The sequence below is a fragment of the Carex rostrata genome, chromosome 9 (genome assembly GCF_964058835.1).
Source record: "Carex rostrata chromosome 9, lpCarRost1.2, whole genome shotgun sequence".
NCBI classification, from domain to species: Eukaryota; Viridiplantae; Streptophyta; class Magnoliopsida; order Poales; family Cyperaceae; genus Carex; species Carex rostrata.
In genome coordinates, this window is record NC_135926.1 from 10,018,396 (window position 1) to 10,037,810 (window position 19,415).

Here is a 19,415-nt window from a genome sequence, read left to right on the forward strand (position 1 = left end):
AATAAAAGAAAAAGGAAAAAAAAAATTATCCAGCTTCCGAACTTGCACTAAATATTTTTAATCTTTAATTTTGACAATTATGCTGATTAATTTGTTAAATTATTTTATTCAATATTTTCAGCCATTATTAAGTAACAAGTTCCAATAAAATAAAAATACTTTAAGATATTGTTTAAATAACAAATTCTAATCAAACAAAAATTATTTTGATTACCTTAGGTTGATATCAACAATTTAATCCTTCTTAATTAAAGAAGCAACCAAACATTTCCTACATGTATGCAAAAAAAATTGTTACTTATAATGTTTCAGTGTGGTCCCGGTCTTATAATTTGTTACTTATAAATAAATAAAAATAAGCATCTAAATTTTCATTTTACGAGACAAATATTACAATAATAGCTTACTTGGGACATTCGAGCCGAAATAGAAAACTATTTTTTGCTTCTCATTTTCATTTTTCCGATGTACTTTTTTTGTTTCCCAAACTTTTTGTCTTCCTCTGTCTGTGGTTTGATTGGTCTGGTGGGGGGAGGCATCGTTCCATGGCGAGCGACTTCTTTGGAAGTAGTAGTTCTAGTACGACACTACAGTGGTTGCTCTTTCTTTTCCCAAGGTTCCCTCCCCTCCTTCCCCACACACCTTTTGTCCAGTAAGTATCTGCCAAGTAGTGCTTCTTCGGCAATCAAAGTCTCCACCTTTTCCTTTTGTCCAGTAAGTATCTGCCAAATGGTTGGTTTCATCTCCTCTTGAGGGAATTTCTCAATAGTGCCAAATCGAAATTTTTCTTTAAATCCATCAATTTGTGCTACGTGGTTTCTGGTCCTGTGTTCAATTTCTGGATGTTGCAAGTAAAGGTGGTAGCTGGTGCTTTTATTTGAGAATAAGACTTTCCAAGAAGAATCTAACAAAGGCCTTGGTTGTATTTTAGAATACTGTTCTTTGTCAAACAATGGGTAATGGTGGTAGTATTAATATATCTGAGGGTGGAGACATGGAGGAAAGCGAAAATCAAATTGGAGAGGATCTAAATTCAACAGAGATGTCTAAAGGTTTAATAAATTCATCTCCTCTTGCGTTTACTCCTCAGGTCAGTACCTTTGTTTTTATCTCCTGCTTTTTAGTTTATGTAAAGTTGTAAACTAAATAAAGTTACTGTACTAGATCAAGTCTGTATTGCAATTTGAATAACAGACTATCATCAATAAGCCCTGATCCAATTAAAATTTCAATTAATGTCATTATTGAATATTAACACTGCTTTGTTTTTAAGAATTGAAAGTATGACAGTAAAATAGGATTTGTTAGTGGTGTCAGTACCAGTGGTACGATATTGGAAAAAGAGAAGTATGTTATTATTGATTAATTGTGCTGCTTTATAGTCTGTTATTATTGATTGATGTGCTTTATGTTAAGCATGTGCCTTAGCCCCCTTATGACAGTTTCCTTTGCTAGGCAACCATGATGAACCTAAGAAACCAAAACTTCCATCTAATTCTCTAACTTCTTCATAATTTGTTAGGCTCAGTTTACCTCAGTCGTGGAAAATATTTGAAATGAATATATTACTGAAAACCGTAGCTCCCATTTTTTTTATTGTAAGCCAATAACAAAGACCCTATTATCCATAGTTTTAAAGAAAGGTAGGACAATTGTTTATCTCAACTCCTAAACTATACTTGTATAAAATGCTCCTTTTTACTGTTGATTGCATAGAATTTGCTACTTAATTTTCAGTGGCTATATTTAAGATTCTATAATCTGCAGCTTGGAGTTAAAAGACAGAAAATTATCTACACTAAAGTATATGTTATAATTTAACTGTTGAGATTTTATTAAATCAAATACTTTATGAGTAGTGAGGGGTGTTCTATGCATAGCACTGGCACGGCTATACCCTGCTTGAGAAACCATCAAAGTGTTGGGTTGTTATTTGCAAATATGAGTAGTGAGGGTGTTCTATGGATAATATTAAAAAATGACTTTTTTATTACCATCTTTTTAGATACCAGTAGCATCGCTTGAGAAACAGGAAAGGGTGGATTCGCAAACTGGTACATTATGGATGAATAATTCCTTTTCAGAAAATCAAAATTACCAATCCCAAAAAGGTGTGCCAACTATGCTTACTTGGACCGATGGTGGCATCGAGGTGTTTGTCGAAGGTTCATGGGACAACTGGACTTCAAAGTATTTGCAAAAACAATTTCCTGATTCACTTATTTGTTCTAAATTTCAATTGATTTGGGACCAAGTTCTTGTTTCTGGAATGTCGATCACAAAATGATCTATCTTGAATGCAAATGATTTAACTTGGCTGGGTTTAGAGCTAAAGAGTAAACAAAAGTTTTAAGGATGAAATGGTTTTTCCATGACAGATCACACTTTAATTTAATCGAATTATGTTTAATTTTAAGTGTAATCATTACCTTAACAGAAAACCTTTGCAAAGATGTGGTAAGGAATTTGGCATTATGAAGGTTCTCCCTTCTGGATGTTACCAGTTTAGATTTGTTGTTGATGGAGAGTACAGATATAACCCTGAATTACCTTTGGTGCATGATGAAGCTGGAAATATATATAATCTTTTGGATGTGCAGGTAATATCCTTACTTGAATAGTGATTTTCACATGTATTACATTAAATATTGTTACAGTTGTATATGTACAGTATCTCAGTATGTGTCAGTGAGAAACCACTTTGGCATATGCTCTTTGAGTTGAGGGTTTTAAGCATAGTCCCGACAGTCTGCACAGTAATAGTACTACATGTCAGTGGCTTACTGTATAATTAAAAGCAGGTGGCCTGTTCTGATGCCAAGTTTTTTGTACAAATAAAAAAAATATTAGTTCAAGGGAAAAATTAGTGCATGTTTAACTGTTATGCATCCATTGGGGAACAGATTTCCACTTGTGTTGATAAAAATTAGCAGGATATATACAGATGTACTTCTGCTAAATTGAGCAATTTATTATAAAGTATACCTTTTGGTCCATTTGATAGGAACTTTTCATTTGCACATAATTAACCCATTGAAAATAAAATGAAGTTAAAAATGGGAGAAGTGGAAAAGGATGGCATTTTTGTTTTTATCCTAACAAATAATATCTTCTCACAAGGATGAACTAATAAGCTTTTGGTACCTTGAAGGATAAATATATATATTTTTTATTAAATAGTGCCACCACTTGCAGTAGTAAAATTATCCGAATGATACAAACCGTGATTCTCTCTCATCCTTTCTTAAGCATGTGTCTATTTATTTTATATAGCAGGACTTTAAGTGACTGGAATTTCCGAGGTCCCTTTGTTTGGTTGTGTTTCGTGAAAAATTTGCAATTTCTGCACTTTGGAACGTTTTTATTTAATTCAACTAACATTTAAGGGCACAGGGTGGGGCTGGCAGGTTTATAAAATATGGTTTATGGTAGCTGTTTGTTTCATATTTACTTGTTTATTGCATACTTCATTAACAAATGATTAGTGCGGGGGGGGGGGGGGGGGGGGGGGAGCAATTTTAACTATTTTGTCATGGCCAAGACTGTGACTGCACAAATCATTCCTTTTGTCAAATTCTTGACACTGATTTGAATTGATATCTGTTGCAGTCTGCCTCTGATTTTTCTTTTGATTTGAGTTGATGACCTAAGGAGATTTTATAATTATTAATTGTTGTGTTTATATACATTATTACATTCCACCCTTTAATTATCAGAAATTGCTCTTTAATGCAGGAAAACATACCAGAATATCTTGAAAGTGTTTCTGGATTTGACCCACCTCAATCACCTGAAACGAGCTACGACAATGTGCTCCAAAATTTGGAGGATTTTACAAAAATGCCCCCAGCGATGCCGCCACAGCTGAACCTGACAGTTCTTGATGTGCCAAAAGCCTTAGATAGCCAAGCCTGCCTCCCGCGGGCCCCGCATGTCATTCTAAATCACATGTACATCAAGAGGAACAATCCTGACAAGTCAGTTGTGGCCATTGGTGAGACATGTCGCTTTCTTGGAAAGAATGTCACGGTGGTGTTGTACAAATCCTGCAGGGTTAGAAATGGAAATATCTAGATAGTTCATGCTAGCTTCTAATGTGACTTGTGAGAGTTTGCTTTTATGTGTGTAAAAAGTGAAAGAAAAAGAAGTTGCAAAAAGAGGTTAACAGAACTTTTAGTTTTGTTATCTTTTCCAGGTGTAGAGATGCCTTTGTTTTGCACAAGTGAGATTACATTTCTTGCGGAGAACTAGAAAAGTTATTTGTTATACAAGTGAGGATTGATTTTCTAATGTTTCTTTGATTTCTGATATAAGATAAGCATGCAGCAATTGTCTGTTAAATCCAATTTATTTTCAAATACTCATTTTAGGTACTTCATTTTATTTTCATGAAATTAAGGAGAAAATTCTATGAAAAAATATTTGCTCCACCATGAGATAAAAAGAAAAAGAAAAAGATACCAACAAGCCACCCAAATAAATTTGAAAGCACTTTGTTCGTGATTAGGTACAGCAGATAAATTTAATTTAATGTGAAGTTGTAATATACCAAATGGGTTAGCGGGTCAGGTCGTCCTTTTTCTTGCTAGTCAAACCCTGTTCCAATTCGGAATTTTCTTATTCCAAGATTTAACATTTCGCTTCGTAGTAAAAAATAAAAATAAAAATAATAAATGAAATTGCTACATGTAACTCGAAAACAGTATCAAGCAACTTCTTATTTCGAGCTTTTTATTTATGGCGCTAGTTTTCTCTCGTCCAATTTTTTTACTTGACGCTAAATATGTCAATTCGCGCTGATTTGCTGGCATCTGATGATGTTATACAAGGACATGGGCTAAACTTTGCTTTAGAAATTCAAGTAAAAAAAAAAATGCTTTAGAAATTAAAGACGACATTTTACTTTGCACTCATATCTTTATTTTTCAAAGTTCAAATAGTCAATTTGAATCTTTCAATATAATTTTAATATTAAAATGCGTTTGAAGACCAAATTTTACATTTTTTGAAAAATTTTTACTATTTTTTTTAAATCACAGCTTTTCAGATTTTTTTTATTTTTTTTATTAAATAAAAAGCTGTGATTTTTTAAAAAAATTTCAAAAATAGTAAAAAAATTTCAAAAAATATAAAATTTAATTTCCAAGTACATTTTAATGAAAATCATATTAAAAGATTCGAATTAACTATTTAAATTTTGAAATAAAGATATCAATGCAAAGTAAAACAATCTCTTTAATTTCCAAAACAAGTTAGCCCATTTCGTTACACAAGACTCTTTGTTTTCCTCCTTTTTACTTCTCCTGGAACCATTTTACTACTTTTGTGCCTGTCTGGCTGGATAGGATTAAGCCTCCTTAACGCTCCTTAAGCTCTTAATCCACGTTAATCCGTTCGAACAACTCCTCCTCAAGCAGGATCAAGAGGCCTTTCTTAGCACAAAATCTTAATCCAAGGGATCCCTTTCTTAAGAATTCTGCCTCCTTTAGACCTCCTCATGAGCCAAAAAGGTGTTTTATTTGATCAATTATGCCGAAATTTTTATTAATAGAAAATATATTAATTAAATATCGAGATTAGATAACGCTTTTGCATTTTTTCGAGATATAGGAAAAACGTGATGGTTAATCACGTCCTCTGGCCGTTATAGACTATCACGGCCAGATTTAGCACTAATCACCGCACTTCTTAAAAAAAAAAAAAAAAAAAAAATTCCTGGGCGTGATTATCAATCACGGCCAGAATCATGCCATATTAAAATGGACAAATTCAGATCTCAAATATGGACAAACTCAGATCTCATTCTACACGGTACTGGATTTGAATTCTGGCCATGATTATCAATCACGGCCAGGATTTTTTTTTTTTTTAAGAAGTGCGGTGATTAGTGCTAAATCTGGCCGTGATAGTCTATAACGGCCAGAGGACGTGATTAACCATCACGTTTTCCCTATATCTCGAAAAAACGCAAAAGCGTTATCTAATCTCGATATTTAATTAATATATTCCTATTAATAAAAATTTCGGTCAATTATGCCCCCAGCGAAAGACCCTCCTTAAGACTAGGGGTTTGCTCTCGGGTAGGGTACGGGTGCCTCGGGTATACCCGGGACGGGTAGTCGGGTAGGACGGGTAGTCGGGTAGGGCGGGTACGGGTAGGTCGGGTAGGTTTTTAAAAAAGTGTACCCTACCCGTTTCAAATCCATGCCCGTCTCAGGTAACGAGTATAGGTAGTCGGGTAGGGCGGGTAGGGCGGGTAGGGTACGGGTATTTTTTTTTTTTAGTTTTTTTCTTTTTTTAATACTATTTTTTTTGTTTTTTAGTTTTTTTTTTCTGTTTTTAATACTATTTTTTTCGGCGGCAAAATAATTTTGAATTTTGAATTTAAAAAAAACGGGTAAAGGTACACGGGTAAAGTTGGTCGGGTAAACGGGTGCGGGTAGGCGGGTTTCGGGTACGGGTTGGACGGTTTTTTTCCCGAATCATTGAGTTCGGTCCGTCTCAAATCCGTACCCGTGTACCCATTTACCCGCCTATACCCGGGCACGGGTACGGGTACCTCGGGTAACGGGTACGGGCCGGATAAAACGGGTAATACCCGAACGGGTATTAGCAAACCTCTACTTAAGACCCTTCACATTAATTTATTATTTTTTATTGTCTTCTCCAACAAAATAGGACACATTTACCTAGGCAAAGACAAATAAAGGAACTTGTTCTTTCCGATCATTCTGTTGGAGGTTCACGGTTGTCCGACCAATAAGTTTCAAATCCAATGCCTCACGGCTGTTCTCCTCGAGACGCTCTTTCTATTGACATCCCATTTATCATAGTTATTTTTTTTCTTTCGTTTTGTTTGATGATTTTTTTCATTTTATTTTCTCAAAATATAAGCCATCCTTGATTTGATATGATTTTTAATTTTGCATTTTCTCAAACGACTCTAAGAAAATTCACTTTTTTTCTACTAAGAAATTTCAATTTTTTCATTCTTTTCTTTTGACCTAAAAGTACTGAATTTCTCCGAAAGAGAGTTTGGACATAAATAAGAGTTTGACTAAGAAATTTTTCTACCAGAGAACTCTATGTAAATAGATGGGTACAGACCAATATTTTCTTGAGTAATTTTTATTATATATCTTAAGATGCAATTTTAATATATGCTAGAAAATCTGTAATTAAATTCTTGATTGCAATTTTATGACAATAGGCTCAAAGAATAGTGAAATCAAGTTCACTTCTATGTATCAATTTATCATTGCCTTGTCTGTATTGACAATCAGGATGTAATGCATATGCACAGGAGCCCTCATTATTTATATTATTTCATTTTAGCAAAGAAAATGGTGATTGTGTATATATAAAGATATTCATATTTTTGTAGAAGGTTATTGGATGTTGGTGAGTTTAATAACTTGGTCATGTTTAAAGATCATGCTACACATATCCTCTTTTCATAATTTACTATAAGGTCCTTAGTTTTTTTTTTGTCATTTTTAAAAATCTGTCAAAACAAGAAAACAACCGATTGAAACTTATTCATTGCATTCCATTCACTATATGGTACTGGTAAAATGAGAGATTTCAAAAAGAACTAGAAAAGGGCATACGTGAAGTTTGCTTGAGTAAATTTGAGAGTTTTTTATATTTAGAAGGGTAAATATGATATTATAAAATTTAGAGGGGAAAATATGTAATTTCGAGATTTTTGAGGAGTATACGTGAAATTCCCCCAAAAATATACATTTAGTTCATTTTTCCATTTTTTCATAAATTTGCGCCTTTAATTTATAAATGTAATGTAATCTGAAAAACAATGAATTAATTACCATTTCAATAATGTTATACAACAATTTAGAATGTGAGTATATTGGTCTTTGTCTCTTGTCACATAATAAAGTAGATTTTTTTTATGTTTAATTATTCTTTCATCTTAATTTTCTACTTGCCGAATATGAACTCCTTAGCACTCTTTAAGCTCTTAATCCTTCGCCCTTTAATCCATATTGCTGAACGGAGCCAAATTTGATAATTAGAAGGGAACTATAATATTTGAGGTCCCGTTCAGTTGGATTGGACTTGCTTGCTGGCCCAATTAAGGAAAAACTTAAATTGGGATGCAATCTCTCTATTCTTTGCATGAAAAAGAGGACCGTTTTCGTTATTAGTGCAGACGCAGATGTGGTTCAAATTCCAAACATTGACTGGTAAAGAACTCTAGCCTGCCGCCATTTATTGCGTTATTAAGCGGTCTCGCTTGATTTAAAAAGAAAATAGGATTCTTAACGTCTTTAAAACGTTGATTCAAATTATGTAAGAAAGTTTAAATAATACTATTTTCAAATAGACTGATCATGTATTAATTTTCATTTAATATAAATATTAATTGATATTTTATCAAATATAAATTTTATATAATTTGTTATATAATTATTTTCTTTATCGGTCATTATTTTTAATGTATGTGATATGCACAAAGCATATATTATATTTTTATTTCTGAGATTTTTTTTTTCATTTTTTACAATTATAGAAGTTTTAAATTAACTCTTTATTATCATATAATAATGGTGGGGGGGATTCAACTCCAATTGAAAGAACATAGTGTGTTAATAGAACGAAGAAAATGGAAAGATTTCCTAACAATTTTAGTATTTTTTTTAACTATTTTTATAGATAGATACAAAATTATTGTTTATGAAAAAAAAATTATCTATTTATTTAGATGGGTAAAAAATTATTATTTCTAAACCATCCAATAAAAGTGATTTTGTACCTACCTATCTACAAAAATAGTAAAAAATTTATAAAAAAAATATAAAATTTTATCTTCAAACATATTTTAAGATAAAGATCATGATCAATTCGGATCGAATCGTTGAAATTAAAATAAAAATAAAGAATGGAAGTACAATGAGGCGTTGAACTCTCTCACTGTAATAATAATAACAATAATATCAATAACAGGCCCGGCCCTAGGGCTGTGCAGCCAGGGCGACTGCCCCGGGCCCCAAAATTCTAGGGGCCTCAAAAAAGAAAAATTAGTTTGTATATATATAAAAAAATTTGTATATATTAAAAATAAATAAACTATTAGAGCTCAAATTTTGTATATATAAATGGTTCAAATTTTTCTATAAATAAATATGACTTATTGGCATATCAATAAAAAATATGACCGGCTAATTGCTTCTAGGGGTGTTTATTGGGTCCGGTTTAGTCGGTTTTGAACCAAATCAAATTAGTTTGGACTAAACAGTTTGATTTATTCGGTTTAATGGTTTGGTTCAGTTTGCTTTTTAAAACCGAATTTATAACTTCGGTTCGGTTCGGTTTGGAAATTTTCAAAATCGAAAAAACCGAACCGGTCGAATTTTTATATATTATGAATTTGGTCCGGACTACCCCCAGTTTATTTCTTAATACCTCGTTTATTTCTTAATCAATTGCTCTAAATACTTTGGTTTATTTCTTAATACCCTGGTTTATTTCTTAATATACTTCGGTTTATTATAAATCAAATGCTTTAAATAAAAAAATTAATATCTTTCGATTTGAACCGAAGAAACTGAAGAAACCGAAATAAAACTTTAGTTCGGTTCGGTTCAGTTCGGTTCTATTTTTAAAACCAAATTATAACTTTGGTTTGCCTAGTTCGGTTCAATTGAAACCGAACCGAACCGATGAACACCCCTAATTGCTTCCATAAGTACTTCAGCACCATATGTTTATAAGTAGTTTTTGCGTTTTAAAAGTCCAAATAGTTGATCCAAACCATTCAACCTAATATCCATATTAAAACGTGCTTGGAGACCTAATTTTACATTTTTTTTTTAATTTTTTATTATTTTTTAAGGTAAGTAGAATTTTTTTTATGGTTCAGAATCTCCTAAATTAATAAATTTTCTACCTATCTTAAAAAAATAAAAAAGATATCAAAAAAATGTAAAATTTGGTCTCCAAGCACGTTTTAATATGGATATCATATTGAATGGTTCGGATCGACTATTTGGATTTTAAAAATACAAAAATGGCTTAAAGCATATAGTGTTGAAGTACTTATCGAAGTGCATTGGCCGGTCTCATAAATTTTTTGTATATATAAAGGGTTCCAAATTTTCTTCCGCCCCGGGCCCCAAAATCTTCAGGACCGGCCCTGATCAATAATATAATTGAAACTGGAGGTGGCGAAGGTACTCCCAAAGTAGTTGGTGAACCTCTATAAATAAAAAATAAAAATAAACCTTTAAATACCTTTTAAAACGGTGGGACAATCCCCATGCCTTCAATTCGTTTGGTTTATTAAGAAGACTAAAGGGTGGTACTCTTAACTTTTAGTAAGATATTTTTTTCAGAAGAAATAGTAAGAAGATTAATAACTAATTAGATAAGATGTTTTTCATTAATTAATTGGGAAAATACAACGGAGTTTTACATTTGGATGAAAAAATTACATACTTCAAAGTTTTGATAAAATATTTGAAATAAGAGAAAATTTAAAAGGGTTTAGAAATAATTTACCCTTTTATTTATGAGCAGCCATTATTACGGACAAGTTAATTAATTTATGCACTGGATTGTTCATGACAGAACATGTACCTCTTCCTTGAGTGACATATATAGCTCATTAAACAATAATGAAATTAAAAAAGGACTCGTAAAGTAAAGATTTGTTAATTAATTTGTTATATTTTGACCTATTTTCAAATATTTTGATGACCATTGCCGGTGTTAACTTGTCTCTCCCTAAAATGCTTTAATCATATACATGCAGAAGGCACATTAAAAGTTATATACCTTGACATAAGCTCCAATTGTGCAAATATGGTTTTCAAGTTTGATACATTCAAAACCCTTCAATAGTGGAAAAATGTATAATTTATCCTCTTTTTTTTTTTTTCAAACCAACAAACAAAATAACCCTCTTCATAATTTATTAACAAAATGTCCTTGCGAACACCATTTTCTTCCTGCTTTCTCCTCCCTCTCACTTTTCCTTGTTTACTCCTACAACTTTATATTTGAAATGGAGAATACATATAATGTTATATGAAAATTTTGTAAACTTAGAAGTGAATATATTTTATTGTATAATTTTATTTTAAATATAGATCTTGTAAGCTAAAATTGACAACATAATATTAGCTAATCTATAAAATATTTTTAACATGTGATTTCATTTAAATTAATTTTACATAATATAAGCACTTCAGTATTGTGTTTGTGTTTGAAGATTAGAAACTTGGGATTGCAAAATTAGAATTTTTTTTTTAACAAATTTGTAGTCATTTTAAGTATCACAATAAAGGAGTATAGCTTATATAGTATGTTTGAAAATTTCAAACTTAGAAAATTATTTGAAAATTTGACTTCAATTAAATTAATTTAAAAATATATTTGACTGATACAAATATGTGAATCAGTAAGTAAAAAGTGAACCAGCAAGAAAAAAAATGAATCATTGTTTCGAAAGGTTAATTTAGAGTGCATAAAATCTATTATAATAGCATTGTACAAGAAGAAACATAAATGTTGAATCTAACTTTTGTCATTTCATGCAGATTGTTGATAAAATCACTTTAATTTTTTTTTATTCATAGTAATGCTAATTATGAAGTGTTCAAATATCTTTAATCTTTATGCCTTTATTATTTTTTATTATTATTTCCTCTGTTTGGACTAATAATGAGAAAGTAGAGATTAGTGGTCTTACAATGCCACTACAAGAAAACACTATTTTTCCGGCGCTTACAAACGCCCGCCAAAAACACTAAAAAATGCCAAAAGACTTTTGCCGGCGCTTGGACAAGTGCCAGGAATACTGTTGGCGGCAAAAGCCTATGCCGGCGCTTCTAGATACCTTTACCAGCGTTTGCCAAACGCCGCCCAAAATCCCCATTCTCGGCGTTTGAAGACGCCTGCAGTTCTTTTATCGGCGTTCAGGAAGCCTTTACCGGCGCTTGGCAAATGCTGCCCGAAATGATCCTTTCCCGGTGCTTGGGTATTTTTACCGGCGTTTGTGAGCGTCGCCAGATGCATTTACCGGCGTTTCGGAGTGCCACCAATACCTTTAGCAGCTTTTTTACATGCCCTTTGCCGGCGTTTGGGAGCGCCGCTAAGATACTATTTTTCTTTCGGTTTAATTAGCGACATTTTTCTTTGGGAGACGTTTCTTCAGACATAATATCTAACACGCATATATACAGTGAGCTAATGTAATACACACGCATATATATATAATATAAAATAAATAATTATAAAAACACAATTTAATTACTCTAAATTTTACTTAAAGAATTCTAAAGTTTACATATATTTGTTTGTAGCACATACAAAATATTAAAAAATCTTAAAGCATGCAGAACTTAACATATGTTTGTAGCAACTCAAGTAGTACACAATTTAATTATAACTTAAATGATTCCTTAATTCAACATCAAAACCTCATGATCTTCATTCGCTTGTCCCAACTGATAGAATCTAAATGATCTTCTTTAACTGCAAGCAAAAATAAAGATGTAAATACATGGAACTATAAGGATTTTCATGTACAAATAATGAGTGTGCTACAGATAAGTTATGCATATGAACTGCTACAAGTAAAAGGTCAATCAGCAATGAATTAGCAATGATGAAATGGAAAAGCAAAAACTACATTTTTTTTACAAGGTAAAAACAGTAACCTTCAGGTTAGCAAATTCATTGCTTTCAGGTTAACATTACAGATCTTAAGTAACAGTATAGCTATAATTGTGCTATAAAGAAATTTATAGCTATATTGTTACTGTTTGTAAATTTATTGCTATAAAATTTATAGCTATAGATATTAAGTAATAGTAACCTCATAGAATGTTAAGTAAATTTGAAGCTATACTGTTACTTAAGATCTACTTGTGCTATAGATCTTAAAAACTCATGTTCAATAGAAAGGATGAGGGTTCAATTTCGTGAAAGCAATAAATTTGCACAGTATAGCTATAAATTCTATTGAACATGAGTTTTTAAGATCTATAGCACAAGTATATCTTAAGTAACAGTATAGCTATAAATTTCTATTTTACACAATTTTTTTCTATTTCACAGGTTATAGCTATAAAATTTATAGTTATAGATCTTAAGTAATAGTCCTCATGGAATGTTAAGTAAATTTGAAGCAGTGTAGATCTAACAGAATAGATCTATAAACAGTAACCTTAAGTGTTACTTAAGATCGATAATGTTACCATCAGGTTAGCAAACAGTAACCTCAAAGAAAAGAAAAACACTTGGTACAAACAATAAGGTATGCTAAAAAAAAAAGAACCCCAAGTCAGCAGCTTTTAAAGCCACCTCGAACTCCAAATTCCTCTCAGACAAAGTCGATGCCCAAAATTGATGATCATGACATGTTAAGTACACTAGAATCAACCTATATTGAAATTAGAATCAACCCAAAATTGATGATCATGCCCAAATGTCCATATGGATTATCATATTTTCTGGTTTAATTTAGAAGAATATATATAATTTGTACTAGCAATATTAGTAGTACAAAAATGTCCCCAACCAGCAAAAACATTGGGAAAGTGTAACACTTTTTATCAGTAAATCAGTAACTAACCAGTACTTATCATGATTTTGTATCTTTTTTTTAATAATAATGATGTCATAGACGCATGTTAATTAATATAATTAGTTGACCTATATCTCATATTAGAAAGTTTAAAAAAGCAAGCCTAGAAAATTAATTCAAACTATATATAGATCAAGAAAGAAGACAAAAATATATACACTTCTAAGTTCACAAAATTTCCATATAGTGTTAAATGTATCTTTCATTTCAAATATAAAGTTGTAGGGGTAAACAAGTAGAAGTGAGAGGGAGAGAAAAGGAGAAGGAAAATGGGATCTACAAGGGTATTTTATTAATAATTTATGAAGAGGGGTATTTTGTTTGTTGATTTGAAAAATAAGGGCAAATTGTACATTTTCCCTTCAATAGTACCCGGAGATGGGCTAAATAAAATGCAATGGGGGTCAATCCCCATTTTATTATATTAATGTATGATTTTTTATATAATTTAAAGTGAAATGCCATGGTACAGTAATATTGATTCTCATTCTCCGTAATTTTTTATATGATTGATCTCTATAATTTGAAAATCTAGCTCTAACCATAAACGCTACTTAATTATTCAAGTAGCGATGTTCATCTGATTTTGCTATGACATTTCTATTTTTTCTTCAAATATAAAAACTATGAGTATCATATACATTATTTGTTAATTAGTTTTCCTCTTTATCAAATCAATTTTTCAGATTTCAGACATAAAAAAATCAGCGGATACGATGATGAGGAACTCCTAAAATAAATTACCGAAGGATCGTCTCGGCCAACATCTAACTATGGCAGCTAAATTTTCTGAAAATACAAGCTACAAAAACCAGGCGGGGTCAAAAAAATTAAATGTAGCCATGTAGGTCAATATGTAAATATATTAACTACACATTATTATTTTAATTTGTTATATTAAAAACTATGGGATTATTAAAAGTTTGAGGTGAATTATATTTCTCTATAATATATACTTAAAATAATGAATAAATTATGCATAACCGATTGACCTCAGATTCCTTGACTGCATCTGCCACTGATCCAGAGAACCAAAAATGGAACCAGAGGCAGTTGCAGTAGCTATGAGCTCTAATTAAATAAATTCATGCCTTGTAAATCCCAAAACAAACTTATAAAAATCTATGGCATGAATTCGTTCAACACACACACTATGCAGAAGAAGAAGAAAAACAAATAAAGCTCCACTTATGCAATCCAAATTATTTAAGGTAGGCAGCTAACACCTACTAACACTGCATTTATGAACCCAAATTGCATTCACACGAATTGCACACTGGAACGCTCAATATATCCACTTTTTTCCTCTTTTTTCCAAGTTCCTCCATTTCACCATCCTTTGACTAGAAAGGTAGAAACTAGAAAGAGATAAATACATAGATTCCACCAGGTACTATATAAGATACATAGGACTCAAGAGCTACCACATACAACAAAGGAAATAAGCAACAAAAGAGCCTTGTCTGGAAATATACATCAAGGTAACTTTTTCTCAAAAATAGTGGCTTAGCTCTTCTTGTAAACATTATTTGAAATTTCACATTTGTTCCCTTTTCTGGTAACCATTCAACCTGCTTTCTTTTTGCTCATTAGGCTTCAGGTGCCTCTGCATTTGGTTCTAATTAGAGACATATATATATCTAACCATCACTTTCAAACATGAGCGTTTATTATGTCAACTTGTCTAAAATGATCATCACCATATATACATCATTATTGCTAATATTTTTTTGTCTTATTGTACTTATAGAGAGGGTTTAAGGAATTTGCATAATGACATAACACCTCCTTAGTATTCATATTTTTTTATTATAATTGTATTATTTTTTCTCTGATAATATTGAATTGTACTCAACTCTTGAACAGGGAACAGGTGCATAAATGGGGAAGGCAAGCATAAATGGCAATTTGGTTCCCGGTACGGTAAAAGTAAAGCGATCGGTACCAGAAATCATACATCCGGTCCATGACACAAATTCAGGCGAGTACTACTACCTCTCCAACCTCGATCAAAACATCGCCGTGATCATGAAAACCGTACACCTCTACAAACCGACAGAAAAAAGCTCCGATGATATTTTTTCGGTTTTGAAAGAGTCATTATCTAAGGTTTTGGTGCATTACTATCCATATGCTGGTAGTCTGATGCTGAGCCAAGAGGGGAAGTTAATTGTGAAAATTTACGGACATGGCGTGCCGTTTGTCAAGGCTGAGACAGACTGTGAACTGGCGACGCTAGGTGACATGTCTATTCCTGATCCAGACAAGCTTGGAGACCTTATCTATGTTGATCCAACGGCTAAGAACATTTTGGAGATGCCACTTCTCAGTGTTCAGGTAAAGAAAATATCATATTTTATTATGCATAGAATTTCTGGATATCTTTATAGTTAATAGTCATTTTCTGCTTGAAATAAAAAAAATGTTATCTACAAATTATTTTTTAAGAAGATATTATGTTCTTATTTCGCTTTAAATCGATTCCAAATCCCAAATATTTCATGGTCCCAAATTTACATACACACATTTTGTCCCATTTTACACATTTTTTAATTTTTGTCGTAATACACTTCTCCTGATGGCTCTGACTAAAACCCGAAATTTTCATTAATACCATTTAAAAAAAAAAACCCACTGAAATTGAGGAATTAAAAAAAAACTACATCCTTCAATTCAATGTACGGCTTCATTCTTGAGGAGCCACAGATTGAATTGGAGGCCTCCCAAAAATCCAAAAATACACTGTAATATAATGATATTTAGGTTTTAGGGTGTCTCCAATTCAATCAGCTGAGGCAGATTGAATTGGAGGCCCTGGTATTTTCTAAATTCTTCATAATTTATGTTTTTTTTTTTTTGACAGTAGTATTAATAAAAATTTCGAGACTAACACGGTCCAGTAAAATAGTGAATAATTTATGAAGTTTGCTGATCAGTGCCAGGAAACAAAATTTTGGATAATTGTCAACCTTGATTCTTCTAGGCTTCTTTCATCCTCATAAATAATATAGGTTAGAGAAACGCATTAATTAACCATGCATACAGGCCCAACCAAAAAAGAATTTATTGCTCTTTAGTGCTTTAATTAATTCGAACCTTTACGTATGCTTCATATGTTATGTCCTAGTATCCTTTTTTTTTAAATAAAATTTTGAGTAAAGAAATGCTCAATTTCCAAAATATACGCCAGAGCTTGGTAAGATGACAAAACATAAACACCGAAAAGACAAATTTGATATTTTTCCTAGAAACAGAAATGGAGCATAAATTAAGCCCAAACAAAAGGAATTTTGTGGTTAAATATATTATGTACGTAATATATATTTTTTGCAATTATTAATCACATTATTTAAAAAAATTAATAATATTATATAAAATAATGTGTAAATCAATTTTGTCATAAAATAATAATTAAAGTACTATATAAACATTTTATAAATCAATCACGTTATAATAATACAAATTATATAGTTTTGTGTACGAAAAAAAAATAATTATATATAATTTTATCCTTATTCATTACTATATATGATAACGGTTATGCAAAAAAAAATTGTTTAATATATTTTTTTCTAATAAGTTACCGAATTTTTCTTTCACATGTACCTTTACTCGTTTGTCGTTATGGTAATAAAAAATATTTCGTCTTATTGAATAAAACGGATAAAAGAATTCTGTTGTAAAACGGTAAAACAAATTAATATTAAGTTGCACATGGCATTGTAAATACTGCTTTCATCTCCCTAGCTAATAACTGTTTTGTACCTAGGTCTATGATTTCAACTTGCATATATCAATGCTAGCTACTTTAACTTTTTTTCTTTTATTTGAAATAAATGCTACTTTTACTCTTACATCAATTACAAATTTATTACTATATTAAAATTCATAACATCATATTAAACTTATATCTAACTATGACGTTGTTTGTCAAAGCTGCTGAGCCAATAATTAATTTTACAAAAGTCCTGAAAAAATGAAAATTAATTTGCACAAGAAGAAAAGGTATGGTTGCAAAGTTGGGGGCTTTCATGTGTATATGAATGATGCAACAATTTAGGAAAGGCAAGAGGATTTTTGTTTAGTTCTAACACTAAAGAGGATATTTGAAACTCTGCTACAAATTTTGGAGGATTAATATTTAAACTTTTTCCAAAAATGTAGTTGGTAAACTTTTATTTCAAAAGGAAAATGCAAATATGTAACAGCCTTTGATTGTCTGGAAACATCCATACTGGCCAAAGTTGGCATTCTCTCAGATAATTATGTGATCACAATGAAGTATTTTGGCTCCTACCCATCAGAATACTTTTTACCTATTAAATCAATTTCTGATCTAATGGCACTCAATTTGAAGCTTGATTAACCAAGTGACTACCCCTATGCCAAGTGCAGGTTACTCTGTTCAGATGTGGAGGATTCTCAATAGGCCTGGCAGTAAACCACTGCATTTCTGACGGGTTATCGGCTGTTCAATTTTTGCACTCGTGGGCGGAGACAACCAGAGGGCTCCCATTGTCGATATCTCCTTTTATCGACCGCTCAATCCAAAAGGCCAGACAACCACCGAAGATCGAGTTCGCACACCATGAGTTCACAGAAATTGAGGACATTTCCGATACTGCAGGGCTGTACAAGAATGAGCCTATTGAATACAATGCGTTTACCTTCGATGAAAAAATGCTCAGCTGGCTCAAACAAATTGTCATTGAGGATGGCCTAGTTGAAAATTGTACAAGTTTTGTTGCATTGACAGCCTTTATCTGGACTGCAAGGACTCAGGCTTTGCAATTGAGTCCAGATCAGCAAACCAAGCTGTTATTTTCAATAGATGGACGGAGTCGCGTCAAACCGCCGCTTCCTAAGGGATTCTGGGGTAATGCTATCGTTCTGGCATGTTGCATGTGCAGGTATAGCTATTACTTGCATTTCATATGCTTTTTTTTTTAAATTTGCATATTTAATTATGTTTAATTCCTAAGTTTTTCACTTAAAGTGATTTTTAACCTATGGCAGGGCCGAAGAATTGGTCAATAAGCCGCTATCATCTGTTGTTCAACTGATCCAAGAAGCAATAGAAATGACCAATGACGCATTTATCAGATCTGCAATTGACTATATAGAGATTACACGTGCCACTGCTTCATTAGCTGCAACCTTACTGGTCACGTCATGGACCCGACTAGGGTTCAACACATCAGACTTCGGCTGGGGTGAGGCATTTTATTCAGGTTCGGCCGAGTTGCCAGAAAAGGAGGTTGTGGTGTTTCTACCTCAAGCAAAGGATAGCAAAAGCATTGTGGTTGTCATGGGTCTTCCTAGCTCTTCAATGAAGACCTTTCAGAATATTGTGGCTCAGTTAGCTTGATGTGTTCAAAATATGTATGTAATAATAAATAAAATATGACTAGATTTGTCATAAAGGTGTATTTTCCATTTTCATATAAATAAAATATGACTAAATTGTTTTCGAATGTGTAATGGTATAAGATTTTCTTTATTCTAAGGCTGTTTCTGTATTGAGGCTCCAAATTAAACTCACTTGTGGGGAAATTGGACAATGAATCAGACAGGAAAATGTTGAAAACTTTCAAAACTATCTATTCCAAGAAAACTAGTACTGAATTTAGTTATTGAGGAGATATACTACAAGAAAATGTCTAGCGTCAATACATTTAAATTACAATTAATAATGGTTGCCATTTTGTTCAAATGAACTGAAATATAATAAGAAGCTTTCATTCAACCGGGCAATTTAAATACTTGACATTTAACCACAACATGATACTCCAACAAAATAGGG

General features: G+C 32.0%; 2 protein-coding genes and 1 long non-coding RNA gene across 3 annotated transcripts; 2 read left to right on the plus strand and 1 right to left on the minus strand.

The window, feature by feature from the left end:
• The first annotated feature begins 433 nt into the window (after positions 1 to 433).
• Positions 434 to 4,290, plus strand: LOC144559569 (SNF1-related protein kinase regulatory subunit beta-2). The gene is made up of 4 exons (XM_078308630.1): positions 434 to 1,090; positions 2,006 to 2,190; positions 2,438 to 2,600; positions 3,736 to 4,290. Exons 1-4 carry the CDS (start codon positions 953 to 955, stop codon positions 4,072 to 4,074), a joined length of 825 nt encoding a protein of 274 aa, XP_078164756.1. The 5' UTR covers positions 434 to 952; the 3' UTR covers positions 4,075 to 4,290.
• A 7,978-nt stretch (positions 4,291 to 12,268) lies between these two features.
• On the minus strand, positions 12,269 to 12,801 carry LOC144559854 (uncharacterized). The gene is made up of 2 exons (XR_013513272.1): positions 12,684 to 12,801; positions 12,269 to 12,498 (listed from the first exon to the last, which is right to left on the minus strand). It is a non-coding gene; the product is annotated as an uncharacterized LOC144559854 (long non-coding RNA).
• A 2,179-nt stretch (positions 12,802 to 14,980) lies between these two features.
• On the plus strand, positions 14,981 to 19,035 carry LOC144559286 (omega-hydroxypalmitate O-feruloyl transferase-like). The gene is made up of 4 exons (XM_078308305.1): positions 14,981 to 15,093; positions 15,479 to 15,949; positions 18,008 to 18,522; positions 18,629 to 19,035. The coding sequence occupies exons 2-4, from the start codon at positions 15,494 to 15,496 to the stop codon at positions 18,978 to 18,980; spliced, it is 1,323 nt and encodes a 440-aa protein (XP_078164431.1). The 5' UTR covers positions 14,981 to 15,093; positions 15,479 to 15,493; the 3' UTR covers positions 18,981 to 19,035.
• The last annotated feature ends 380 nt before the right edge of the window (positions 19,036 to 19,415 follow it).